At 53.9% G+C, this 23877-nt stretch overlaps 10 protein-coding genes across 10 annotated transcripts; 4 read left to right on the forward strand and 6 right to left on the reverse strand.

Moving 5' to 3' along the window:
* Nucleotides 1-1034: 1034 nt before the first annotated feature.
* Nucleotides 1035-5000, forward strand: NUU61_003919 (C2 domain protein; the record flags this gene model as incomplete). Its single annotated transcript, XM_056654501.1, has 5 exons — nt 1035-1394; nt 1453-1488; nt 1558-1935; nt 1998-3485; nt 3555-5000. The coding sequence occupies 5 exons, from the start codon at nt 1035-1037 to the stop codon at nt 4998-5000; spliced, it is 3708 nt and encodes a 1235-aa protein (XP_056512528.1).
* Nucleotides 5001-5351: 351 nt separating this feature from the next.
* On the reverse strand, nt 5352-6392 carry NUU61_003920 (uncharacterized protein; the record flags this gene model as incomplete). Its single annotated transcript, XM_056654502.1, has 1 exon — nt 5352-6392. One exon carries the CDS (start codon nt 6390-6392, stop codon nt 5352-5354), a length of 1041 nt encoding a protein of 346 aa, XP_056512529.1.
* Nucleotides 6393-6765: 373 nt separating this feature from the next.
* On the reverse strand, nt 6766-7498 carry NUU61_003921 (ankyrin repeat domain-containing protein; the record flags this gene model as incomplete). The annotated part of the gene is made up of 2 exons (XM_056654503.1): nt 6766-7195; nt 7245-7498. The coding sequence occupies 2 exons, from the start codon at nt 7496-7498 to the stop codon at nt 6766-6768; spliced, it is 684 nt and encodes a 227-aa protein (XP_056512530.1).
* A 644-nt stretch (nt 7499-8142) lies between these two features.
* Nucleotides 8143-9994, reverse strand: NUU61_003922 (putative AMP-binding enzyme; the record flags this gene model as incomplete). The annotated part of the gene is made up of 4 exons (XM_056654504.1): nt 8143-9054; nt 9131-9267; nt 9339-9603; nt 9683-9994. 4 exons carry the CDS (start codon nt 9992-9994, stop codon nt 8143-8145), a joined length of 1626 nt encoding a protein of 541 aa, XP_056512531.1.
* A 367-nt stretch (nt 9995-10361) lies between these two features.
* NUU61_003923 (putative DNA polymerase iota) lies at nt 10362-12119 on the forward strand (the record flags this gene model as incomplete). Its single annotated transcript, XM_056654505.1, has 3 exons — nt 10362-10400; nt 10471-10921; nt 11068-12119. 3 exons carry the CDS (start codon nt 10362-10364, stop codon nt 12117-12119), a joined length of 1542 nt encoding a protein of 513 aa, XP_056512532.1.
* Nucleotides 11970-15035, forward strand: admB (uncharacterized protein; the record flags this gene model as incomplete). Its single annotated transcript, XM_056654506.1, has 3 exons — nt 11970-12082; nt 12615-12676; nt 12739-15035. 3 exons carry the CDS (start codon nt 11970-11972, stop codon nt 15033-15035), a joined length of 2472 nt encoding a protein of 823 aa, XP_056512533.1.
* Nucleotides 15036-15514: 479 nt separating this feature from the next.
* cdc31 (putative cell division control protein Cdc31) lies at nt 15515-16463 on the reverse strand (the record flags this gene model as incomplete). The annotated part of the gene is made up of 2 exons (XM_056654507.1): nt 15515-16030; nt 16167-16463. 2 exons carry the CDS (start codon nt 16461-16463, stop codon nt 15515-15517), a joined length of 813 nt encoding a protein of 270 aa, XP_056512534.1.
* A 606-nt stretch (nt 16464-17069) lies between these two features.
* Nucleotides 17070-19168, reverse strand: NUU61_003926 (uncharacterized protein; the record flags this gene model as incomplete). Its single annotated transcript, XM_056654508.1, has 2 exons — nt 17070-18995; nt 19082-19168. 2 exons carry the CDS (start codon nt 19166-19168, stop codon nt 17070-17072), a joined length of 2013 nt encoding a protein of 670 aa, XP_056512535.1.
* A 672-nt stretch (nt 19169-19840) lies between these two features.
* Nucleotides 19841-21436, reverse strand: NUU61_003927 (ssDNA-dependent ATPase MGS1; the record flags this gene model as incomplete). The annotated part of the gene is made up of 1 exon (XM_056654509.1): nt 19841-21436. The coding sequence occupies one exon, from the start codon at nt 21434-21436 to the stop codon at nt 19841-19843; it is 1596 nt and encodes a 531-aa protein (XP_056512536.1).
* Nucleotides 21437-21704: 268 nt separating this feature from the next.
* Nucleotides 21705-23697, forward strand: NUU61_003928 (kynurenine--oxoglutarate transaminase; the record flags this gene model as incomplete). The annotated part of the gene is made up of 10 exons (XM_056654510.1): nt 21705-21789; nt 21849-22017; nt 22077-22145; nt 22221-22305; nt 22357-22462; nt 22522-22594; nt 22647-22800; nt 22856-22869; nt 22927-23350; nt 23407-23697. 10 exons carry the CDS (start codon nt 21705-21707, stop codon nt 23695-23697), a joined length of 1470 nt encoding a protein of 489 aa, XP_056512537.1.
* Between the last annotated feature and the right edge of the window lie 180 nt (nt 23698-23877).

Genomic DNA, 23877 nt, shown 5'->3' on the forward strand with positions numbered 1-23877 from the left:
TTTCTGTTATTGAAAAATAGACCTCTCATCGAACATGGCTCTTCTAGAGTAGTCTTCCCAAGTATGGTCTATATTCGTGACAAAGAGGTATGTATACTTCGAGGCACGTAGTATGGATGGCCTCAATTGTTCCTAAAGATCGTTTTGAAAACGTTCACGAATAACATCATCTCTGCCTTCACTGGCTACTGATCACATATCTCTTTTACTCAATATATGTTTCATAGAAAAGACTACCAAGTCTACTGCCAACTCCGGATCCATCAGGCTCATATTTGACCTGTTTGCAGGGTTCAGCCCTTTGTCAATAATAAATCCGCGATCTGATCACAGAAAACCAACCTTCATTCGAGGCCTCGATGCTTGTACAACTCAGCTCAAGCCAGCCAAGAGCTCAGAAAGGCAATCTATGTGGTGATGGCCCACGGTTGATAAGGAAAAGCTGTGAAGTCATTGAACACCGGCCAGGTGACATCATTCCCTCCTTCGCGAAGATCAGGGTGCATCGCGATTCTTGTTTCCGATTTTGATGGGAAATGCCAATTCGTAAGCTCGATGTGTTCTATACATTGCTCCCTTGGTTGCCATTCAAGAAGAAGGGAAAGAAGTCACGTTGAGCAGGTTTTGGCGCTTGTCAGGGCCCAAGATGCCAAGAGCGGAATTTTGCCGGAGAGGCATGACAGCCTGGAAGCCAGCTGGGCGTTTACCAAAGCTCAAGTGATGATGAATGTGGGGAAGCTATCGGCATTGTGATTGACTCTCCCAAGCTGCGCGGCGATGGAGACTCGGGGCGTCATGTTTCCCGGGTTATGCCCCCCCGATGACGTAGCCCGGGGGAAAGCTTCAACACATTTCCATTGCCATCGTCGACAGGTTTTATTTTTCTCGACAATCTTGCATTTGGGTCGATTCTTCCATTCAATTTCTTCTGAGTTGTTCAAGACTACAGGGGAGTCTTGTTGGTCATTTCACATACTCGCAATTGCCATCCGCCCAACTTATACTACAAGATATAGACAGCTGCGAGGACTAGCATGGCATCTACCAGCCCGGAGGCGGAAGCGCCTCAGCGGCACCACGTTGGCGAGCACTGGAGTGGAGCCAATCCCGTTCCCACAGTCCAGAAATTCATCGAGCACCTCGACGCCGAGAAGAAGGAGCGCGATCGCAGGATCGACGAGGAGAACCGGGTCAAGAAGGAAAAGACCCGACAACAACAGAAGGAAGATAAAGGTGGAGAGCAACATGAAGGCACACACGGGGAAGTGGTCTCGCACCAGGCTCGCGAGGTCTGCCAGGCCAAGATACGCAATGTGACCGATCCAACCACCGGGAAAGAGATTGGCGTGGAGGATCAGGATAAGACCTCCATGGAAGCCGTCAAAGACCCCAAGGTATGAAGCTATTCTCGACGAATGGAAGAAGAAGAACGGCATGTTGACATGGCTCTAGTTGACGGTTCCCAATGCCAATCTTGGACGACCGACGGTATCTTCACTCCTTGGGATACTTGAAACCACGTTGGAATAACACCAGAATGCTAATTCCATTTGATAGAGGGATGTCCAGACTCGCCATGACCAAGAACTCCCCGAATATAAAGAAAAGCAGGATATCACGGCACCCCCGGATCCCATCGCCGAGGGAACGACCTCAGATGTCCCCATTCGCGGAGAGAAGACGAATGTGCTCTTCCACCCGACACCGACTGTGACTTATAAACCCATGTTCGATCAATTGGAAGCCCGGGCTATGAGACTTTGTATTGCGATTCCTTTTGCCATCATCTTCCTTGGGCGAGTCTTCGGCGGGTCCCTCCTGGGTCTCATACCCTTGGCTGGGTGCATTGCCGTGAGCGTATGGCTCTGGATGCAAGAGGTTGTTCGCAGTGGCCGAGACATGGAATGGAGCAGCGAGCAGCTGCGCGGCCAAACTGTAAGTGCTGCACTGTTTCGGCATATATTTAATTGGGCGCTGATCTGAATCGACGCAAAAAGGCTACGGCAAATCTGCTCCCAGAATCCGTTGAATGGATGAACTCTTTCCTGGGCGTGGTCTGGGGTCTTGTCAATCCCGAGATGCTGACCCCTGTAGGCGACACAATTGAGGATATCATGCAGGCCTCCGCACCCAAAGTGGTGGAGAATGTCCGGATTGCGGAGATTGACCAAGGAAACAACCCTTTCCGTATTCTTAGCATGCGTGCTCTCCCAGACGCGCATGTACAATCCATGAAAGACAACGCTCACGAGGAAAACAAGAAGAACAAGGATCCGCAGGAGGCTGCGGCGGCCGAAGAGGGCGGCAGCTACTACAACATGGAAGCGTCTTTTGCCTATCACGCAAAGCCAAGCACGCAGTCTGCTTCCTCAAAGGCGCGCAACATGCACATGCAGCTGATATTCTATCTCGGCATCCGAGGTCTCTTCGGCGTACCCTTCCCTGTGTTCGTCGAGCTCACCGAGCTAGTCGGGACCGTCCGTCTCCGCTTCCAGATGATGCCCGAGCCGCCGTTCATGAAAGAAGTGACATTTAGTCTGGTAGGCATCCCACACGTCCGGGCAGGTTGTATGCCAATGCTGCAGCGCGGAGTCAACGTCCTCAATCTGCCGCTGATCTCCAATTTCGTCAACTATGCCATCGGCGCGGCCTGCGCGATGTTTGCCGCGCCCAAGTCCATGACGATGGATCTTGCCATGATGCTCAAGGGCGATGACATCCACAAGGATACCCTGGCCTTGGGCGTGATGTGGATTCGCATCCACCGCGCTGTTGGTTTAAGCAAGCAGGACGCGCGCGGGAGTGAGGGCGGCGGCAGCGACCCGTACATCAATCTCTCGTTCTCGAAATACGGCAAGCCCATGTACTGCACGCGGGTTATCACCGACGACCTCAACCCGGTTTGGGAGGAAACTGCGGCGCTGCTTGTGACCCCCGAGCTGATCAAGGCGAACGAGAACCTCAGCGTCGAGCTCTGGGACTCGGATCGCAATACGGCCGATGATATCGTCGGCAAGGTCGAGCTGCCGATTCGTGAGATGCTCCAGCACCCGGGTCGCATGTATCCTCAGGTGTCCAAGCTGCAGGGTCTCGACGATGGCAGCGAGATGCCCGGCCAGCTGCACTGGGAGGTTGGGTATTTCGGAAAGCCCAAGCTCCGGCCTGAGCTGCGCACCGACGGCAAAAAGAAAGACCTGCCTGAAAATCTCAAGGGAGACCCGACCTTCGAGGATGAAAAGGGAGCCATCAACGATGAGCAAGAGGATGCTGTCATGCATACACCTCCAGACCCTATCTGGCCCAGCGGTGTTGTGCACATTGTCGTGCATCAGATTGTGAATCTACAACTGGCCAATATCAAGGGCAGCGATGGTAACCGCAAGGGCAAGGAGTACGAGCCGGCCAAACCGTTTGGCGAGAACACCGAGGAGCAGGGCGGTGACCTCCCCACCAGCTATTGCAAGATCCTGCTGAACGACCAACTGGTATGTGTTCACACCGATAATATCTAGTGAATTGTCAGACCAGACCTGCTAACTTTGTTTTCCTTATAGATCTACCGAACACGAGCCAAGGCCGTAAGCTCGAAGCCGATTTTTAACGCGGGAACTGAGCGGTTCGTCCGTGACTGGCGCTCGGCCATCGTGACCGTCACAGTGCGAGACCAGCGATACCGCGAGCACGATCCGATCCTCGGCGTCGTCCCAATCAAGCTGTCTGACATCTTCCAGACCAGCTCCCAGGTGACCCGGTGGTACCCGCTGGACGGCGGGATTGGGTTTGGACGCATCCGCATGTCGCTGCTGTTCCGGCACGTCGAGACCAAACTGCCGCCCAACATGCTGGGCTGGGACGTGGGCACCTTCGAATTCACGGCAGACAAGCTGGTCGCCAAGGACTACGGCCGGCAAGCCAAGCTCAAGCTGCGCACCGGGGGCAGCACGGGCAAGATCACGCGGCACGTCTGCCACCTGGACGGGCATGACGCGGTCTACGACATGGCGGACGAGTCGTTTCGCGACTCACTCCGCATGCCGGTCAAGTACCGATACCGGGCGCCGGTGGTGTTTGAGTTCCATGTGCCGGGAAAGCGCGGGCCGGTAGCGTACGCGGTGCTGTGGCTGCAGCATCTCGTCGACAACGAGGACACACCAGTGGACATCCCGATCTGGACGACCAAGAACGGAGCGCGACTGACGCAGAACTACATCACGGAAGAGAACTGGCGCGCCAAACGAGTCCCAGGACTAGAAGACCTGACTGAAGTAGGCCGGCTGCAGTTTCGCGGACGGTTCTCAGCGGGGATCGACGAGTCGCACGAGCGGTTCGTCGTCGACAACGACTCGCGCGAAACCTTCGAGACCTGGGAAGCATGTCTAGCTCAGGGCGTGCGCTCACGCTCCGTCATCAGCGAAATCCCCGCCGAAGTGCAATCCAAGCACGAGCAGTCCCTCATCGACGGCCGCGACGTACTGAAACAAACCGCGCCGGCCGAACGCCGCCGCTGGATCGACCGCGAGGGCCAGGACTGGAGCGGCGCGTTCGGCCAGGACCCGCGCGCGTACACCGACTCCGTTGGGCGCAAGGTTGCCGAGCCTGGCCGTGACCCGCCCCGGCACGATCCCGTTGCGCCGCCACCGCTGAAGGACCAGCCGTCGCGGCAGCCCAACTCGCAGGACGGGGACCGCGCGCCCGACGAGGAGGATGATGATCGGTTGTCGAGCGAGTCGGAGGATCAGGAGCGCGAGTCTTTGTCTGCGGGGCCCTCGACTATCAGTCCCAGTGCGGATGCGTCGTCGTCGCAAGCGAGTTCGAGTCAGGTGAATAAGGCTAACCGTCGCAGTGAGCAGCGGCAGCAGCGCGGCTTGATGCAGTGGCGGCCTGCGCGGAATGCTGCTTTCGCGAAGGATGAGGCGAAGTTTGCTATGCGCAAGGTCAAGAAGAAGTTGGGGGCTGGAGATCTCACGGGTCGGGAGCCGGATGTCGAGACGGAGACATGATATATGAAGTATTGATGGGTTTATTCTGGAGATTAAGTATGAAGTATTTTATTCTCATGGCGCTGGTTGGCGTTTTGTATGTTTAATAGCCAACTGCTGCTATTCATGGATCTTTTGAATGTCTCGAATACATGGTATCAGTTGTTCGAAATGAGTGTGATCAAAATGACTGTTATTATAATAGCCAACTCTCAACCTGGGAAGTATAAGTCCTTCCGTCTAGAGGACATTGAAATGACATGATTCGTGATGCTATATGCGCCGCTATTATGTATAAAAAAAGGTACTAGAAAGTAATAAAATGACAGAAGAAGAAAAGAAGAAAAGAAGATAGGAAAACAGACAACAGGGTCACCTCTGCAAGTCCGTAGAAGAGCGCGGTTCAGATAAAGCATCCGACCCATCAGGCCGACTCGTCCGATCGGAGCCGGAATCAAGCGGCCCCAACGTCCACTTCCACTCCCGACGGCGTTTGGTCCGACCCTGGCGCCGCGTCTGGGGCGTAGCCGAACCAAGCGACGAGGGCTCGAGCCCGTCCAGCAGCGCGACGGCGCGGACCTGCCGCTCGATGCGCAGCGAGCGCCGCTTCTTGCGCTCCTGTTTGGAGAGCGAGGCGCGGTGCGATCTGCCCGTGGGGTTGTTCTTGTTGTCTTCGTCGGCGCTGGTTTCGGCGCTCGACGAGCTGATGGTTTCTTCTGAGAGGGACCGGCCGGAATCGGAGTCGGAGTCGTTTTCCGGGCTGACATCAGATGCGACGGCCGCGGTCGGCAGCGTTGTAGTTGCAGTTGCAGTTGTATTTTTATGTTCTCGTTCTTCCTCTTCGTGCACTAGATCCAGGTGCTGGGCCGTATAGCGCTCCGTTCGGATTTCTTCCTCGAGTGGCTGGCGATAGGCGACCTGTTTCTTGGCGGGGAAAAAGACCCGACGGGCGCCTGGGCCGCCGGGGGCAGTGCCGCCCGCGGAGATGGACCCGGATCGTCGTCTTGTCGCCGAGTCGAGAGGCGAGTTGCGCAAGATGCTGCGGACCCCCAGTGGAATTTGGTACGGCCGGTAGTGGAAGGAATGATAGTGATGATTATGATTATGGTGAGGGTGGCTGGGAGTATGGGTGTGGGGCGTCGATGGAGTCAGCGCAAATGGCGACGAGGGTTTCGAATTCCCAAATCGATTGCCGGGGCCCTTGGACGGGGAATTTGTTGCCGTCGACGGCGAGGCGACATCGTAGGCATTTTTAAACGTGTTGCGCACTGTGGGCGAGACACTGGGCCCCGCGGCGAAGGATACTGAGAGACCGGTGGTGGACGAGCCAAAAGTGCGAGGGAGGGAGTCGGTTTGCAGGGTGAGTTTGGGCCGTGAGGCAACGGGCTGTTCTGTTGATGAGAGACTGCACATGGCGGGCGAGTATGAAGGAGGAAGAGAAGGAAAAGTGTAGAAGTGCAACGCCATCGGGAAGAGGCGCGGGGTTGCGCTAAGAATAGAACAGCAGAACTTGGGTCACTTGGGGTCAGTATACACAATATACACCAGTATTGAGAGATTAAGAGATTCGGAATCTTGGAGTTCAGTCATTTTTAAGCATCCAAAGCACAGGCAGAGATTTTCCAGCGTGTCACCAGAAATAAAAATAACCGGGGGTTTCTATAAAAAGCTGTGGGCCCGTGGATCATGCTATAGTGCTATAATTAAGGTGGTTAGTTTGGTTATTCTAGTTAATCATAGTTAATTAGTTATTATTCTAATATTCTAATATTCTAATTATCAACAATTATAGATCTGTATCCAGCAGAATGTAATACTCGCCCTTCACGGCCAGCCCCAATTCTCCCAGCGCCCGTTGGACGTGATGGATCCGGGCGTCCGTGTGAACTTGAAACCTCTTCCCTTTCCACCAATACGTCCGGTGTGCCCCATTTTCCAACAGCAATCGAATCAATGAAATTTGACGCCTCTGAACTGCCAAAAACAGCGGCGTGTGATTTTTCCCCTTGGACTGAGGGATCGTGGCGTTCACGTCGGCTCCATACTGGACCAGCAGCCTTGCCGAGTCCTCGTCACCCATCTCCACAGCATACTGAAACGGTGTCCGGTTGGTGCCTAGAGAAGTCGCATTGGGACCCAAGCCACTCTCCAACAGAGCCTTGAGAATCGGCGCTCTTCCTTCGCGCCAATAGTGGCCCAGAGCAGCGGCCATCACCCTATTCGGATAGCGCCAGGTGCGCATCCTGAGATCCATCCCACCGCGACTCAGGAGCCCCCTGCACGCAGTCGAGCCGGCGGTAGGAGACGGCTTCCCTGAGACAATCGAGCCGCAGCTCGCGGTCGTCGCCGATATGGTTCTCCAGAAACTGGAGCATGTCCAGCATGCCCAGTGCCGCTACCGAGCGCAGCGTCGCGGCTAATCTGTGTGATACCCTGTGGCCGGTCTGGCGGAGGTGTTCGCTCCTGACAGCCAATGCCTCTTTGTTGCCCCATAGTGCAGATATCCTCAGACTACCCATATGGTTGCTCCGGTAAGCAAAATAGTAGGAAGGATAGTTCTGCGCCACCACAATAGCCGTAATGGCCGCGATACCTACTTGAGCAGCGACTTCGAGCAGCACAACCAGGAGCCGATTTCTAAAGCTGCAACTCCCTAATTCACAAATTACTATAAGCCGCTGACCCTCGCTTCGTTGGGGTGACTTGAGGAAGATAGTAAAGAGTAAATATCGGCTTTCGAAGAGTTATTCTTTTTCTTCTTCCTTGTTTATATGGTTTTAATTTAATCTAATTTTAATCTACTTTGCTTTATTTTCTTACCTTATTCATAATATTTCGTTATATATTTCAAGCTCACTATGACTAGTACTCTTTTTCTTTGTCTTTCTGCTTCTCTTTTCTCTTCTCTTTTGATATCTCTCTTTCCTTTATTGTCTCTGTCATCTCTATTATTATTATTATTATTATTATTTTTTAAAAAAGGTCGGTAGCTTAGAGTAGGAGAGGGGGCGAGGGTTATATCAAGAGGATGTTTGCTTTGAAAGAGCCCTATCCTATTGACCACCACTGCACATTACATAGTTGTTTTGGCGCACATACTGTTTTATACTATAAATTCCTCACATTCGCTCGAATATAAAAGATCAACCATGAGTATTGCTGCTCACACCGCATCCGGGAACAAATCAGAAATCTCCTGCTCGTACAGTTTCAAAGTCTTCACCCGGGCTGCACCGCCCTTCAGTGTGCGAGGAAACGATTTATCCTGGGGTGCAATAATGAGGCGATCCAGCGACAGTTTCACGCATTCATGGCAACGCTCATTAATCCGATCAATATACGGCTGCAAAGAAGCCAGCAGCTGCTGACGGTCCGTCCCATTCGCCTCGGGCACCAGCTCAACCAGAAGCACCGGAGCCGAAAGACCTGGTCCGCCTATCAAAGCGAGCTGCACCTGGGGATGGGCCTCGATCTCGGGCTCCAGGGACGAGGCATGCAGGCCGTCGCCATGAGACAGAGTCACGTAGTCATCGCAGCGGCCGACGACCTTCCAGAGGCCCTTGTGGACGGGGTGCTCGACCCACAAGTCGTTGGTCTCGAAGCGGTCGCGGTCCGGATACAGCATGAAGATTTGTTGCAGGAGGCAGTCGGGTTGCCGCACCAACACCAGCTCGTGCAGATTGTCGAACCGGGGCTCAAAGACTGCGCCGGCGTGTTTCTGGAACGCCACGTAGTCCCAGTCGGTTGAGACATGTCGATCCACGGTGAAATAGATCCCGGCCTCGGTGCTGCCGATGGCCGGGGCCAGGTGTGTGTAGGGAGCTAACTGCTCGCCGACTTGAGCGGAGAGAGGCGCCCCCGCATAGTTGATATGCTTCAGCGAGCGCAGGGCTGCAAGGCCCTTCGGGCTCTGGCAGAGCACTTCAAGGAGCACCGGCGGGAAGAGGACGCCATCGACACGGCCATAGCGGATGGTGTCTGCCATGACGTCTGGGGATGGGGGCGCCGATGGTCCCATGACGAGGGTCATGTGGAAGAATGTGGCCATGACAAGGGACATCAAGGTGCCCGCGAACTGTAGGCTCTCATGTCAATTCTCTGCTGCTCAACGGTTCATGCTGGAGGAAGATTCAAGGGAATCAAGAACTCACATGGAGCGACGGCAGAGGCGTATACCATCTTTCCTCGGCAATGTTCTGCATGGTGTTAGGCTCAAGGTTTGGCAAGGACATCGCATGATCGGAGCTGGCCAGCATGCGGTGGGTGAAGGTAACGGGCTTGGGTAGACCTGTGTTGGAGAGAGTCAGCCCTGAAATGCAGCAAACCTTCCGGGGAGAAGGAATTGTAAATGAGACAAACCAGTTGTGCCAGACGTGTGGAAGACCAGCCAGGGGTCATCCTTTGCCTCATCCCATGTCTTGCTGTACACATACGGGGGGGCCTCGGCCTCCTGCATGATCTGCTCGAGATCCGGGGCAGTGACGGTCTGGACATGCGGAGCCTCGCTCAGGACTGAATCAACGAAGGCTGTCATCGAGGCCGCCCGCAAGTACACAGTGCAGTTGGTGTGCTCGAGGATGCGCCGTTGCGCCTCGGCCGTGATCATTGGCGAAGGAAGGACGAACTATGGTTCAGAGAGCGTCAATAGGGACAGGCTCTTTGTTTCTTTCCTTCATTTTTCATGGTCTCTTTCGCATTCATACCACTTTCTGCAACTTTGCAGCCGCAACCTCTAGGATAGGATACCGGAGATCCTTGGGACCGGCATAGGCGATGCGTTGGAACGGCTCAGATGTTGGAGGCAAATTCTGGCTCAGCCAGTGTGCCGCATGGTTGGCGTAATTGTTCAGCTGCTTGTAGCTGATCTCGGTGTATCCTTGCGACAAGTCCTCTTCGTTGACGGGGACCGATATCCATGGCGGATCCACTGGTTTCTGGGCTCGCTGCTCGATCACGGCAGGGAGCAGTCGTCGACCATGTTCAACACCTGGCAGAGGGAAGACAGACCGCGGCATGATTGAAGTATGAAAGCAGAATGGACTGAGACCTGGCCAGGCTGACTGCAAAGGCGAAGCTCCATAGCTTTATACTTGCGGGCCAGTCGAGCCATACCGCCAATTCAGGGATCCATAGATGCTTTTACGCGCTCGATCCGCAGGATTCTTCATGTCTCTCCAATGAAAGGCCCCTCGACGCAAGTTTATTGAAATGGAGGCGGGTCCACCGGGGGGCCACGGAATATCGGGTGTCCTGTGCACGCGAGTGGGTTTCGGGATCGACATCTCAATATCTCAATATCTCAAATTTTGACCGGCCCATGACATCCACCATTCATCAGGGGCCATCACGACTTTTCTCACACTACTTAAAAGGGTCAATCCCATGGCCGTGCGAAACAACCAACGCATCATCATCCACTTAGTAAGCTGTCTGCTCGACGGCCCCCAAGTACGGTACCTTGGAAAGGCCCACTCGTCGCTGACCACCCCAGGATTACGATTGCTTCTATGCTTCGGTGTTCGAGGTCGAACAGCCCGCGCTTAAGTCATTACCCCTCGCGGTCCAACAGAAACAGATCGTGGTGACCTGCAACTATACCGCCCGACGACAGGGACTGCACAAGCTCCAGCTAATCTCTGATGCCAAACGCATCTGCCCCGACGTGGTTATTGTCCTGGGCGAGGACCTTACCAAATTCCGTGATGCCTCCAAATACTTGTTTCTGTTCGTGCGGTCCTTTATCTGGGGTGCGCGGGTCGAGAAGCTGGGCTTTGATGAGCTTTTCTTGGATGTGACCGAGATGATCGAGTACAACGTGGGACTTCTTAATGCCCATGACTTGGCAACCTCGTTTTTCCACTTGGACCGCAAGGACCCGACGGTGGGATTCGCCTATGATGCCACCACCTTCCAGGGGTCTACGCAGCCAGCAGGGGGGAAGCGTCTGCCCCGCACGAGCCATCATCGCTTGCAATGAGACTGCTCGTGGCGTCACACTTGGCCGCTTACATCCGAGCCCAGCTGGAACACCAGAAAGGCTTCACGGCCACGGCAGGGGTTTCGACGTCGAAATTGCTGGCAAAATTAGTCGGCAATCTTCACAAACCGAATAGTCAAACAACACTTCTACCGTCTTCTATAACAACAGAGAATGGCGCGGCCAGCAACGTTCTGGAATTTCTGGATGCGCACGAGATTCAAAAAATCCCGGGCATTGGCTCACGACTGGCACAGAAACTACGGGCACAAGTAGTCGGACCGGACACTGTCGACGAGAAAGTGACGGTGCGCGATGTGCGCCAGTATCCCGGGATGGGCCCGGCACTTCTGGAGAAAGCCCTGGGCGGACCAGGCTCGGCCAAGGGGATTGGCATGCGCATCTGGAATATTCTCCATGGTGTGGACAACACAGACGTGCTCGAAGGCCGAGATGTGCCTACTCAGATCAGTATTGAGGACTCGTACACCCGACTGGAGACCCTTGAGAGTGTACGGCGCGAGCTGGTAATATTGTCAAGGAGTTTGATCCGGCGCATGCGAACCGATTTACTAGAAAAGAATGACGGTAATGCTGCCCACGGCCGCTGGATTGCTCATCCGCGCACCCTCCGTCTCTCAACCCGACCTCGACCTCCCCCAGGTTCGGAGACGGCGCGTGTATACAGTGCCAATCGCATTTCGCGCTCTGTACCCCTGCCTCTATTCATCTTTAATCTGGACGAGAACCTCGATGCACTGGCCGAGAGACTGGTGCGGGATAGTCTCTTGTCGATGTTCCGAAAACTACACCCAGAGAAATCGGGCTGGAATTTGAGCTTGCTGAATATTGCCGTCATTAACATGGTGGAAAGCGCCGGAGACCAGAAGCAGAGCAGTGGCCGCGATATTGGCAAGATGTTTCGTCAACAGGAAACAGTGCTCCAGGACTGGACGGTCCGTGAACCCAGCCCACATCGGTCAACAGGAATGGCCTTGGAGGATAATCCGGAGATGGGCGATAGTCTCTGGGAAGAAGGAGAAGAGGATGATCTGGGGCTGAGTGTGGTCGACTGCGTCGTGTGTGGCGCTTCAATCCCACATTTTGCCCAGTTGGCGCATGCAATGTATCATGCAGCAGACTCGGAATATGAGAATGGTTGAAACTTGGTTGTGGCGATACCGAACCCATGATAGGATTGTCAATAGCAGAGAACTTCATCGTGAAGTAGTAAGTTCGTAGCAATACAGTGGCCATCACAAGAATAGCAACATCGCAGCGATTGGTCATGAGCCACGGGGGATGTTCCATTGAGCCGTTGGATTCTTCCGTGCTTGGCGCCCAGCACGATTCTTGTCAGCCTGGAGACTCTCGATTCTCGATTTCTCTCACATTTCACGTCTCACAATTCACGTCTCACATTTCACGTCTTCGGCATCCTTCAGCCTTGATCCCTTCTCCCCTGCCTTGACAGCCTCCACCCGCGGATCCCCGACCTTCCGAAGTGGACCCGGTCCCTGAATTTTCCCCAATGAGGCCGTGTCGAACCCTGGGTAATTAACGCAGGAGCCTGAAGTCCATTGAACTTGTTTCAGGGTTCTCTCTCTCACTTTCTTTCTTTCCTTCCTTCGCTATCATCATTTTGCCCTGGCGATGAGGTTCTCTCGGGGCGTCCTGCCCCTTCTCGGTGCAGTCTCCGCACTGTTTCTGCAAACCCAAGGTCTGTCTCTTCTCTGCCCTTGTGCAAACGGGGGGCTGGGCCGGGGGCTAACTCTCCTCTAGCGCGATCACAAGCCGCCGAAGCTATTCGCCATGTTACGCCCGTCGACAATCCCATCATCCGCACTCCATCACATCAAGTCGACCACCTCTCCCACTTCGACATCACCTTTAACCTCCACCGCGACGGCCGCCGGATAAAACTGGAACTTGAGCCCAACCACGATATCCTGGCAGAGGATGCATTCGTGCAGTATCTCGGCGTCGACGGAACCTTGAGAGATGGCGAGCCCATCAAGCGACACGAACACAGGGTCTTCAAAGGCCGGGCTCTGGTGGGATCGGGCAAGGAACGATGGACGCCCGTGGGTTGGGCCCGAGTCACCATCAAAAGAGATGGGCCGGACCCGTTGTTTGAGGGTGCGTTCAGCGTCAATCACGACAAGCACCACATCGAATTGCAGTCGACCTACTTGGACAAGAAGCGCCCGATCGATGCTGCGATCAAATCCCGCGAGGGCGAGTACATGCTCGTCTATCGGGACTCCGACATGATCCGATATGAGCACCCTGATCTTAAGAAGCGATCCCTGCCCGAGTCCTCCGGTTGCCAGTCACACCAACTCGGGTGGAACGCCGACCTGAGAAATTCGATCTTTCCGATGGGATTGGACGAAGCCGAGGGTCGATTGGGATTCACCCCGCTGAACTCGCTGTTTGGCCTGAGCAAGCGGAACGATATCGGTGGAGTCTCGGGCAACACAGGTGGCGTGAACCTGAAGTCGACTATTGGCGATTCGAGCGGATGTCCCAAGACCAAGAAGGTTGCGTTGGTTGGCGTGGCCACGGACTGTAAATTCACCGACTCGTTCAAGGCGACCAATTCTACCCCCAAGGAGGCAGCTCGAGACTGGATCATCAACCTGGTGAACACGGCCTCGAGTGTCTACGAAGACGCGTTTAACGTGTCTATCGGCCTGCGCAATCTTACTGTCAGCGAGACGGGTTGCCCGTCTACCGCTTCTTCCACAACCCCGTGGAACGTTGACTGCAATAAAGGCAACATTACTTGGCGGCTGAACGAGTTCTCAAAGTGGCGCGCCTCTAACAAAGACAACAACGCTTACTGGACGCTTATGACTGACTGCCCCACGGACCAAGAGGTGGGTGTCTCATGGATGGGTCGGCTGTGCACTTCGGATCTCGTTAGCGATGGAGACAACTCGGTCACCGGTGCCAATGTGGTGGTGCGCAGCCCGGGGTCCTCGTGGCAGATCTTTGCTCACGAGTCGGGTCATACCTTCGGAGCGGTGCATGACTGCGACGAACAGACCTGCAACCAAGGACTGGCAGAATCATCCCAATGCTGCCAGTTGAGTTCATCGACCTGCGACGCCAGCGCCAAGTACATCATGAACCCATACTCCAAACCTGACATGAAGAAATTTTCGCCGTGCACTATCGGCAATATCTGCTCAGCTATCGGCCGCAACAGCATCAAGTCCACTTGTTTGTCTGACAACCGCGGCGTTACCACTATTAGTGGCAGCCAGTGTGGCAATGGCATTGTGGAATCCGGCGAGGACTGCGACTGCGGCGGCGAAGAAGGCTGTGGCGACAACAGCTGCTGCGACGCCAAGACCTGCAAGTTCAAGGGCGATGCCAAGTGCGATGACTCCAACGACAGCTGCTGCGACAAGTGCCAGTTCGCCTCGGCCGGTACCGTGTGCCGCCCCAGCACTGGCGAGTGTGACAGCGCTGAGAAATGCCCGGGTGACTCAAGTTCCTGCCCGGACGACAAGTTTAAGAAAGACGGCACTTCGTGCGGCGACTCGAAGGCGGGCCTGAGCTGCGCCAGCGGTCAATGCACCAGCCGCGACTACCAGTGCCGCACGGTACTGGGCAGTCTACTGAACAGCAACGACACCTGGGCCTGCGAGCACACCAACACGCCATCGTGCACACTGGTCTGCGGCGCCCCCGAGGTCGCCCACCAGTTCGGCACCACCACCTGCATGAAAATGAACCAGAATTTCTTGGACGGCACGCCCTGCGAGTCCGGCGGCCGCTGCAGCTCCGGCCAGTGCAATGGCTCGTCCGTCGGCGGCTGGATCCGCGAGCACAAGAACATCGTCATTGGAATCTGTGTCGGTGTCGGCAGTCTGATTGTTTTGGCCTTGCTGTACTGCATCATCAGTCGCTGCCGCATGGCCATGATCCGTCGCAAGATGCCCAAGCCCCCTCCCTACCGCCCTGTCCCGATTCCGCCGAGTGGTCGTCCCGGCATGGCTCAATGGCCTGGCTATCCCAATAGTGGGTATCAAAATATGCCCCCGCCACCGCCGCCGCGATACGGGTGATAGTTTTTGTCTTTTTCTTTTTTTCTTTTTTTTCTTTTGGACAAAACTTTTGGACTAGGACTTGGGGTTCTCTTGTTCTTGTTCTTGTCTTCATGGTTGCACTGGCGTCGAGTCACTGGTTCATGTGGGAATTGAGTCTGATGGCATCTGGGTTTGACTTATTATAGAGTGTTTCTTCCTTTTTCTTTTCCTTTTCCTTTCTTTCGCTTCTTCATTGATATTCGACTTTATACCGTTAGACGAATAATACCGATCGAGGTGATTCGGAGTCCAGAATATCCATTCATGCTGAAAAATGAAGTAGACCAAGCATACTAGGAACCAACAAAAGTTTGAAGCCGGGTACATAAAAAGGGAAACAAGTCAAAATCCCAACACCAAGACAATCCATGCACAGAGTAGCGGGAGAGACGGGGGAAGAAAAAGGAGAACAGACTAGTCCAATCTGAGCAACAACAAAAGAAACAAAAGAATAAAAGCTACTGCCAACAAATCCCGACAAAGCCCTCACGAGAAACACCCCCAACACCCTCCAAATCGAACTCCTCAATCATAGCACGCAATTCCTCCTCCTCAAGCCCCGTTTCCCCGAGCTCGCGCGCCACGCGACGCAAATCTTCGAGGTCAATGAACCCCTTGCCACCCTCATCGAACAGCTCGAACGCGCGCAGGATCTCATCACGCGGGTCGCGCTCCAGGATCTTGAGGGCTGTCACGGCTTGGAACGAGGACAGCGGCATGAGGAGGTTGGATGGGTGCTGCGGGTTGGAGACGGGACCCTTGGCTGAAGAGGAAGGGCCGGCGGGTTGTTGTTGTTGGGCTTGCGCCTGATGCGATTGTTGCTGTTGTTGGTGGACTTGTGGGCGGGGCACGCCGTAGGTTGTGAGGAGGGAGATCAGTTCTTGTTTTGTGAGGGTGAAGCCTAGGGCGCGGAAGGCGACGCGGAGTTCGTGGTAGTCGAGGTGGCGGTCGCGGTCGAGGTCGAAGAGGGTGAACTGTAGATTATAAAATGGTTAGCTTTCATTATCATAAAAAAAAAAAAAAAACCACCATCGTCATGTCTTTGCTGGTTCCCTTCTCATGGCCCTCCTCTGTTTCTTCTTGTAACACCACTAGACAGGACATTCTTACCGCCTCATTAATCTCCTCCCTCTGCTCCTCCGTCAATCGATTCAACGGATTTGTATCCTGCGCAGGGCCATGCGACTGTGCCACATGCACGCCGCCCGCCGGCGTCGGTGCAGCCTGCTGCACGGGCTTGGACGCGTCGACGGCCCCAAAGTCCGCAGGCGCCGGCCCACCACCGCCGAGACCGCGATGCCGCGAGAACGACGATGCGCTGAAGGGCATGGCATTGGCGTTGATGGAGCGCTCGGGCAGCTTGGAGCCGGCGTAAGAACGCGACGCGAAGGGCTGGCCAGAGGCCATGGCGGCAAAGTTTTGAAGTCGAGCAGGGAGGGGGTGAGGGGAGATTTTTTTTTTTCAATTCGAATAATCAGAAAGAGAAATCCACATCCACTGCAATGAAAATCTCAAAATGAAGTAGACGAGGAAGTAAGGGAGGGCCCACGGGCCGAGAGGACGTTGCGGGTGGAGAGAAACTGAGACGTTGGCGGTGGGAAAATTGGAGACGCGCGGAATGGCGGTTTCTATGGCACTACAACATTGCCAGTTTGTGCTATCGCTGGTTTTAGAACTTCATTATACACAAAATTAAGAATTTAAATATACATATATACCTGGAGAAAAAAAATATTTGAATGATTTCCATTAGTATTAGCCAGCGAGGTCTAAACTCGCCCAGCAATGCCTATTTACGAGCAATAAACACACCCCAAGCCCACCCAGTCTGTGCAGCATATCTTCCCCTGTTCAAAAACCCGCCAAAGAATGGATTGAGCGAGTCGAACTCGATAAAACAACAAAAGAGACAACAATGGCTTGACCGTATAATCACAATTTTCCACACCCAATACACGCCCGCAGTGGTCGTAGTCCAATTACGCGCAACAGTTGGCGACCTTAATGCCTAGCTCATCGACAATTCTCGTTGTAGATGCTGTCAAATGAAGCCACTGCGTCCCAAGTTCCAGGCGTAGGCTCAAGCACATCGGCGAAAATATCTTGCTGCATGCCCATGCATGGTGTCTCGTCCACCGCGACACTCTCCCGGAGGGGAATCGCGACCGGTTTCGGGCTAGGACAGACTGGAAGAAGCGCCTGGACGGGCTGGGGGGCATTCGACAAAACGCTAGATTCAACACAGTCATCACGAAGAAACGAATTCATGTCATAAGATTCTCCAGCGAATGGATCCCCATGCTGCTTTGAAACGGCGACAGGCGGGAGTTCATCGTTGCAGTCCAATGGTCCCAGCCAAAATGCCAGATCAAAGAACTTTGAGTCCGGAAGCACGGGGATTTGATCTTTGAGTGCGGATCCGGTCGCATCTTTGCTACTGGTCTTGTTGTTGGCGGGGACAGATTTCAAAATGCTCCAGAGAGTGCACCACAAACGCGAGAGATGGGAGGCCCGGCATCCAAAAATCTTGGTCATGAGTGGACTTTCCCGGAGTTCCAACAGGCCGCTAACAATCCGGTAATACAGTGCAGAGGCGACCCAGACAGGGTTAAGATTGGTGGTTGGGTGCAGATATTTTCCATCGCTAAGACTATCCTGCACGTCCTTACGGCGCAACGCCTCGCACAATTCGACGGAGAAGCCTTCGGACATCTCGAAGAGCTCCCGACAGCAGACAACTAGGATGTAAAGCATCATGAGGCGTCCGGGATCAACATCGAGTGAGCGAATATAAACGTGGGTGGTCGCAAGGCACCGAGTTACCATAAAAAGTTTCGTCATGGAGAGGGCAGTTTGAATAAGCGGGTGAAAGGTATACGCCTCTTCGAGTTTGGCCAGCTCGACACAACGAAGATGCTTGCTGGCCTTGGCTACAAGCTGATCAAGAGAGCAACTCACGTTGGAAAAGACCATGTCGCGCCGATCCACGTACATGGTACACATTTCCAGAGCTCCGTCATCAGACCGGCGGATGTTGAGTACTGCCTTCATGGCAGTCATTTTAGTGAAAACAAGGGTATTCAGGGAATTCAACATATCGAGGGCTTCGCTGGAGGGCGGTTTCAAGGGCACCATGGAAACATCCGGTGGAGATCCTCCTACTTGAAGGCCAGAAAGGGACAGCTGTACCGAACTTCGAATACACTTGCGTCGAGTGGACGTGCACGAGAGACAGGGGTTTGACAACCCACATCTTTTTTTACTTCGATAACACCAAAGGCATGCGCCGCCAGATCCCTTCAGAAGGCGAATGTTTTCTCGCTGGCTTTCCCGATCGGCCTGGCTTCGAGGTATCTTTTCGCGATGGTAGCGTGATGTTTTTGGGTCCTCGATGAGAAAATTGAAAGGACGCCCTGGTGGTGGTGCCTCTGCTTGAGGTGGGACTGCAGCAAATGGGAAATGAGAATCCCTGGTTCCATTATTGGATGGATCATGGTGATCTTCATAGTTAGCCGGAGCGTAAGACCATGAATCCTGAGAGTCAAGAGACCATGTAGATTGTCGGCTTCTCAGTTCTGGCGCGGATACCGAAGTGTGCAAAGAGCTGATGGCCATGGGAATGGCCTGATGGCTGGATGTTGGTGTGGTTGAATACGAGACTGAGCCCGAAGGAACTTGGAACCTCGGAACTTGCTGCCCTCCATTGGCATGGTACGTAATAAAAGTACCATCAACAGTCGTGGCCAGATTTGAACTGGAGAGATGCTGCACATCTTGACTAACAGCTCTTTGGTTGTCGTGCGCCGTATCGGCTATACACATTCCTCGACTTGAGGATGGGTCTTGGCTATACGCAAGGTCCAGGGGAGCACCATAGCGGATCTGGGCTGCATCAAAGCTCCTCACCTGGGCCAAGTTGGCTGCTCGTCTCACGGGAGGCTGAAGGATCAGAATATTAACATATAGTCCTGGTGGATGAACCAAGAAGCAACAAAAGAGAAAGAAAACCAGAGAGCTGAACTTACAGGACGAACAGGGCCCTCACTAGGGATAGACTGATAAGGAAATCCAAGCCCGACCATCTGAGGGCCGGAAGAACGAACGGACACCATGTGACGGGCCATGGAACTCGAGCTCAGGCGATCAAAGCAAAACCGGGGAGACCAACGCTGAGAATGGCGAACAACCGGTCTTCTAGACGGGGTTGGCCGATTCGAGATGAAAACCGCAGAATAGAACGAATGACCGTGGACCAAGTACACATAGACTCAGGGGGAAAAGAGAGGGGTTCGCTTTCTCAGTACCAGACGGACAGCCTTCTCAACAGAGAAAGCGCAAAGAGCGGGTGGGCTTAGGGCAAGCTGCCAATGGTCATAAAGTTTAGACCATAGGCCAACCTGCAATTCTTGGTAAGGGAAATAAACGAGTGTGGTATCAATCAAAAGAACAGAACGGAGTGAAGAGATTGACGAGGGTAAAAAGAAGACGAAAAAGTAGAACAACGACTTGACGCTGCTATGCAAGCACGATCAGCTTATGTGAAGTCGTCACCCGATTTGGATTAGTTTCCACCTGAAGGGGTTTAGTTTAATTAAAAGACCAGCCATTATTGGTGGATCCAAAGGCGGTGGACAGTGATATTGCCGGATGACGCTATGTCGACGGCCACTGGATGCCTCGGGATATGCCTGTCGGTAGGTCACGCTGTTGAGGCATATTTTCAGAGGGAACGAAGCAGGTAGCACGCGAGAGGGAAGTTGAAGAGTGAAAGAAACCACCTGTGATCAGGTACGGTTCAGGTCAGGATCTCTCCGCTCGCCCAAGTCCAGATCTTCCAGGAACATGCGGCCCAGTAGCTTGTCTGGAAGATAATCCTGCTGTACCCGGCCATCAACATAGTTCGGATTGTACTTATACTCCTTGCCATATCCCATTTCCTTCATGAGTTTGGTAGGTGCATTTCGTAGGTGGATGGGGATCGGCAAGCCTGCAACGCCTGGCTCATTCAGTGCCGCAAATGCGTTGTTAAGCCCACGATAGGACCGCGTGCTCTTCTTCGACAGCGCCATGGCCACAGTGGCATGGGCCAGATTGATTCGAGCCTCCGGTAGCCCAATCTTTTCGACAGCCGAATGCGTGGAGATTGCCAGCGTCAGCATGGTGTTATCGGCTAGGCCAATGTCCTCCGACGCGACAACAATAAGGCGTCGCGCGATGTACAATGGGTCTTCTCCAGATTGAATCATGCGCGCGAGGTAGTACAGAGCCGCGTCTGGATCACTCCCTCGAAGCGACTTGTGAAATGCCGAGATGGTATCGTAATGCTGGTCGCCAGCCCGATCGTACACCAATGTCTTGGTCAAGGACCGTTTCAGGTCCTCCTTGGTCATTCCTGGTCGTTTTGATAGATCCATAGCCAATTCCAAGAGATTGAGGGAGGTCCGAGCATCCCCATCCGCGAAGTTGGCCAGATACTGAACCAACTCGTCATCCACCAATTCTGAGGGCGAATAGCTGGGGCCTTCCACCTTGAGCGCCCGATGAAGAATAGAGTTGACGTCCTCATCAGTCAGCTTGGCTAGAGTAAAGGTCCTGCACCGTGAAAGCAGTGCGCTCTGCACTTTGAAAGACGGGTTCTCGGTCGTGGCGCCAATCAGCGTGACCTGGCCGCTTTCCACGGGTCCCAGAAAGACATCCTGCTGGGATTTGGAGAACCGGTGGATCTCGTCACAAAAAATAATTGTTTTTCTTCCGGTTAGACCAAGCTCACTGCGAGCCTCGGTGAAGATCTTCTTGCACTCGGCAACTCCCGTGCTTGTACTGTTGATCTCCACGAACCGGCTGCCGACCATAGACGCAATGACTCGGGCAATTGTCGTCTTGCCAGTTCCTGCGCTGCCCCATAAGATCATGCTGGGTACTCGGTCTTGTTCAATGAGCCCACGCAGGACTCCATTGGAGCCGACAAGTTCCTGGCCACAGACTTCGTCGAGAGTCTTGGGCCGCATGCGTTCCGCAAGCGGAGCAGCTTTCTGGAACGCATTCACCTTTGGACGTTTCGCCTGCGGCTCCATTGATTCTCCCACAGGTTGTGTGGGCCCATTGCGATCCTGCTCCGCTTCCTGCACGAATGATCTCTTGCCGTTGAGGGGGCGCGGAGTCGAGGTCGGACGAGACGGGGAGTCTTTGGAAAGGCTGGAGTGAGCAGACGCCTTGCGGGCTGATGCCGGTTGAAAAATACTTGGCACAGGGCCCTTTTGGGAAGACGATTCGGCCGGAGAGGAAGATGGTTCCTCGATGAAGCTTTGGCAGTCGGAGTCAATATGGTCGTTGATCTTCAACTGGGAGACCGATTTCCCACAGATGGGGCAGGATACCATGGTTAATCAAAGATCAATACCCGGCACGACACTCGCGATGACCAGAGGTGCCCAGCGAGGTTTGCACGACCGGCATCGATTGACATGAACCTTGCTCTTTCAGACGCGTCGCGACAGATGGCTCAGTCAGCAGGAACATTTGGTGCCTTGGTGCCTCACCATCATCAACCTCATTGAATAAAGCTGCAATCGCGGGGATACCAGGCCAATTGCTGTTGGAGAGCTTCCGAGACACTCTCGCCCTCGTCAATCACCCCCCAAAGCCTCAATGTTGCAGGATCTCGTGCAACACTCGCGCGCTACACGGCCGACCTCGGAGCCCGAGCACGCCATTCCCCCGCCATTGGACCCTCGTCTATCTCCAACTCTTCGCTTTCCCACTCTCCCCTCATGATTCTGGGACGATCTCCAGTCTTTTCTGTCCTCGCTACATCTGCGATTCCTCATCTCCGAACTATGCCAGCACCCACTCCCTCGACTTTACCCCGTATTTCTGGCGCAAGAGCAATGTCGGCCACAGCGGCGCGGACCGACCCTTTTCGGCCGGCTCGGAGAGTCGCCGGTCAGCGACAGGATGTCTGGTAGGACTCATATTTCTGGGCAATCATAAAAGAACAATCGGGTTTAACCGGCATGCTAGGTCCATCGTCAATGAAGCGGCGGCAGCTTCGCCGGTCCAACCGATCGTGAACATGGGCCAAGGGTTCTTGTGAGTCATGCTTGGAAAATGGGAAGATGCCAAGAGAAATGGAAAAAAAGGCTGATGTTTATGGGGTCGAAACAGTGGCTACAACCCTCCCAAGTTCGCCATCGAAGCTGCGAAGGATGCATTGGACCGAGTAGAATGCAACCAATACTCGCCGACCAAGGTTAATCCTCTGCGCATTGAGCCTAGTTAGCAATGTGCTCACGGTATATAGGGCCGTCCTCGTCTTAAGAAAGCCCTTGCGGATGCATACTCGCCGTTCTTTGGCAAAACCTTGAACCCCGACACCGAAGTCTCGATTACAACTGGCGCCAATGAGGGTAGGCTTGAATGCTCGGGGGTATAATTGCTGCAGGCTAATAATTTGTGGCATTTATAGGTATGCTCAGTGCTTTTATGGGTTTCATTGAGCCCGGTGACGAAGTAATCATCTTTGAGCCGTTCTTTGACCAGTGAGTAGTTGGATATTCAAGGCCAACTGACCAATGCTGATATCTGCGATAGGTATATCAGCAACATTGAGATGCCGGGTGGCACCATCCGATATGTGCCCCTTCACCCTCCCAAGGATGGCGCCACCAGGACGTCCCCTGCTTCGGAGTGGACGATAGATTTCGAAGAACTGGAGAACACCATCAACTCCAAGACTAAGATGATTGTAAGCAATCCTAACCAAGCTTGGCGAATAATCAAAGGCTAATTAATCATGACAGGTGTTGAACTCCCCGTAAGAAATAATCTTTCCTATCCCTCGTACTCAGCAAACTGACCATACTTTGTATAGACACAACCCCGTGGGCAAGGTTTTCTCGCGGGAGGAACTCCAGCGCATCGGAGATCTGTGCGTGAAGCACAACCTTATTATTCTGTCCGACGAGGTCTATGACCGTCTGTTCTATGTCCCGTTCACGAGAATCGGGACACTGTCTCCTGAATTGTACGAGCGTACCCTGACCGTGGGCTCGGCCGGCAAAGCCTTCTACGCCACCGGTTGGCGTGTTGGCTACCTGATTGGACCCGAACACCTGATCAAGTACGTAGCCGGTGCACACACCCGCATCTGCTACAGCAGCGTGTCGCCACTGCAGGAAGCAGCTGCTGTCGCCTTTGAGCAGGCCGAAAAGGCAGGCTTCTGGGACGAGAGCCGAATGGAGATGAAGGGAAAGGTCGAGCGGTTCTGTCAAGTTTTTGATGAGCTCGGTATCCCGGTACGTATATTCGACCACTACCACTGCGGACAAGTTGAGCTGACGGTGGATGGTAGTACTCTGATCCGGAGGGCGGGTACTTTGTGCTCGCCAACATGGCTTCTGTCAAACTTCCGGCGGAATACCCGTTCCCGCCGCATGTCGCCAACCGCCCTCGTGATTTCAAGCTCTGCTGGTTCCTCATCCACGAGGTGGGCGTCGCTGCCATCCCGCCGACGGAGTTCTATACCGATGCCAATGCCCACATTGCAGAGAACTATCTCCGCTTCGCGGTTTGCAAGAACGATGATGTGTTGGAGACTGCGAAGGAGAGACTGAGGGGCCTGAAGAAGTACATCACCCAGTAAACGGCATGTTCTGCGTACCGGTATATAGGACGTCTCGGTGGGAACCCTCTAGAAGGAGCAAGGCATATAGATCAAATACAAAGAAGCATGGAATATGCTTCAAAATTATGCTTCAAACAAGCAATGTTTTACATTGGGCACGTCACATCGTTCGCTTGCCAATGCAGCGGATAATCGCAG

Source organism: Penicillium alfredii, assembly GCF_028826965.1.
Source record: "Penicillium alfredii strain IBT 34128 chromosome Unknown utg000005l_segment0_segment0, whole genome shotgun sequence".
Lineage (NCBI taxonomy): Eukaryota > Fungi > Ascomycota > Eurotiomycetes > Eurotiales > Aspergillaceae > Penicillium > Penicillium alfredii.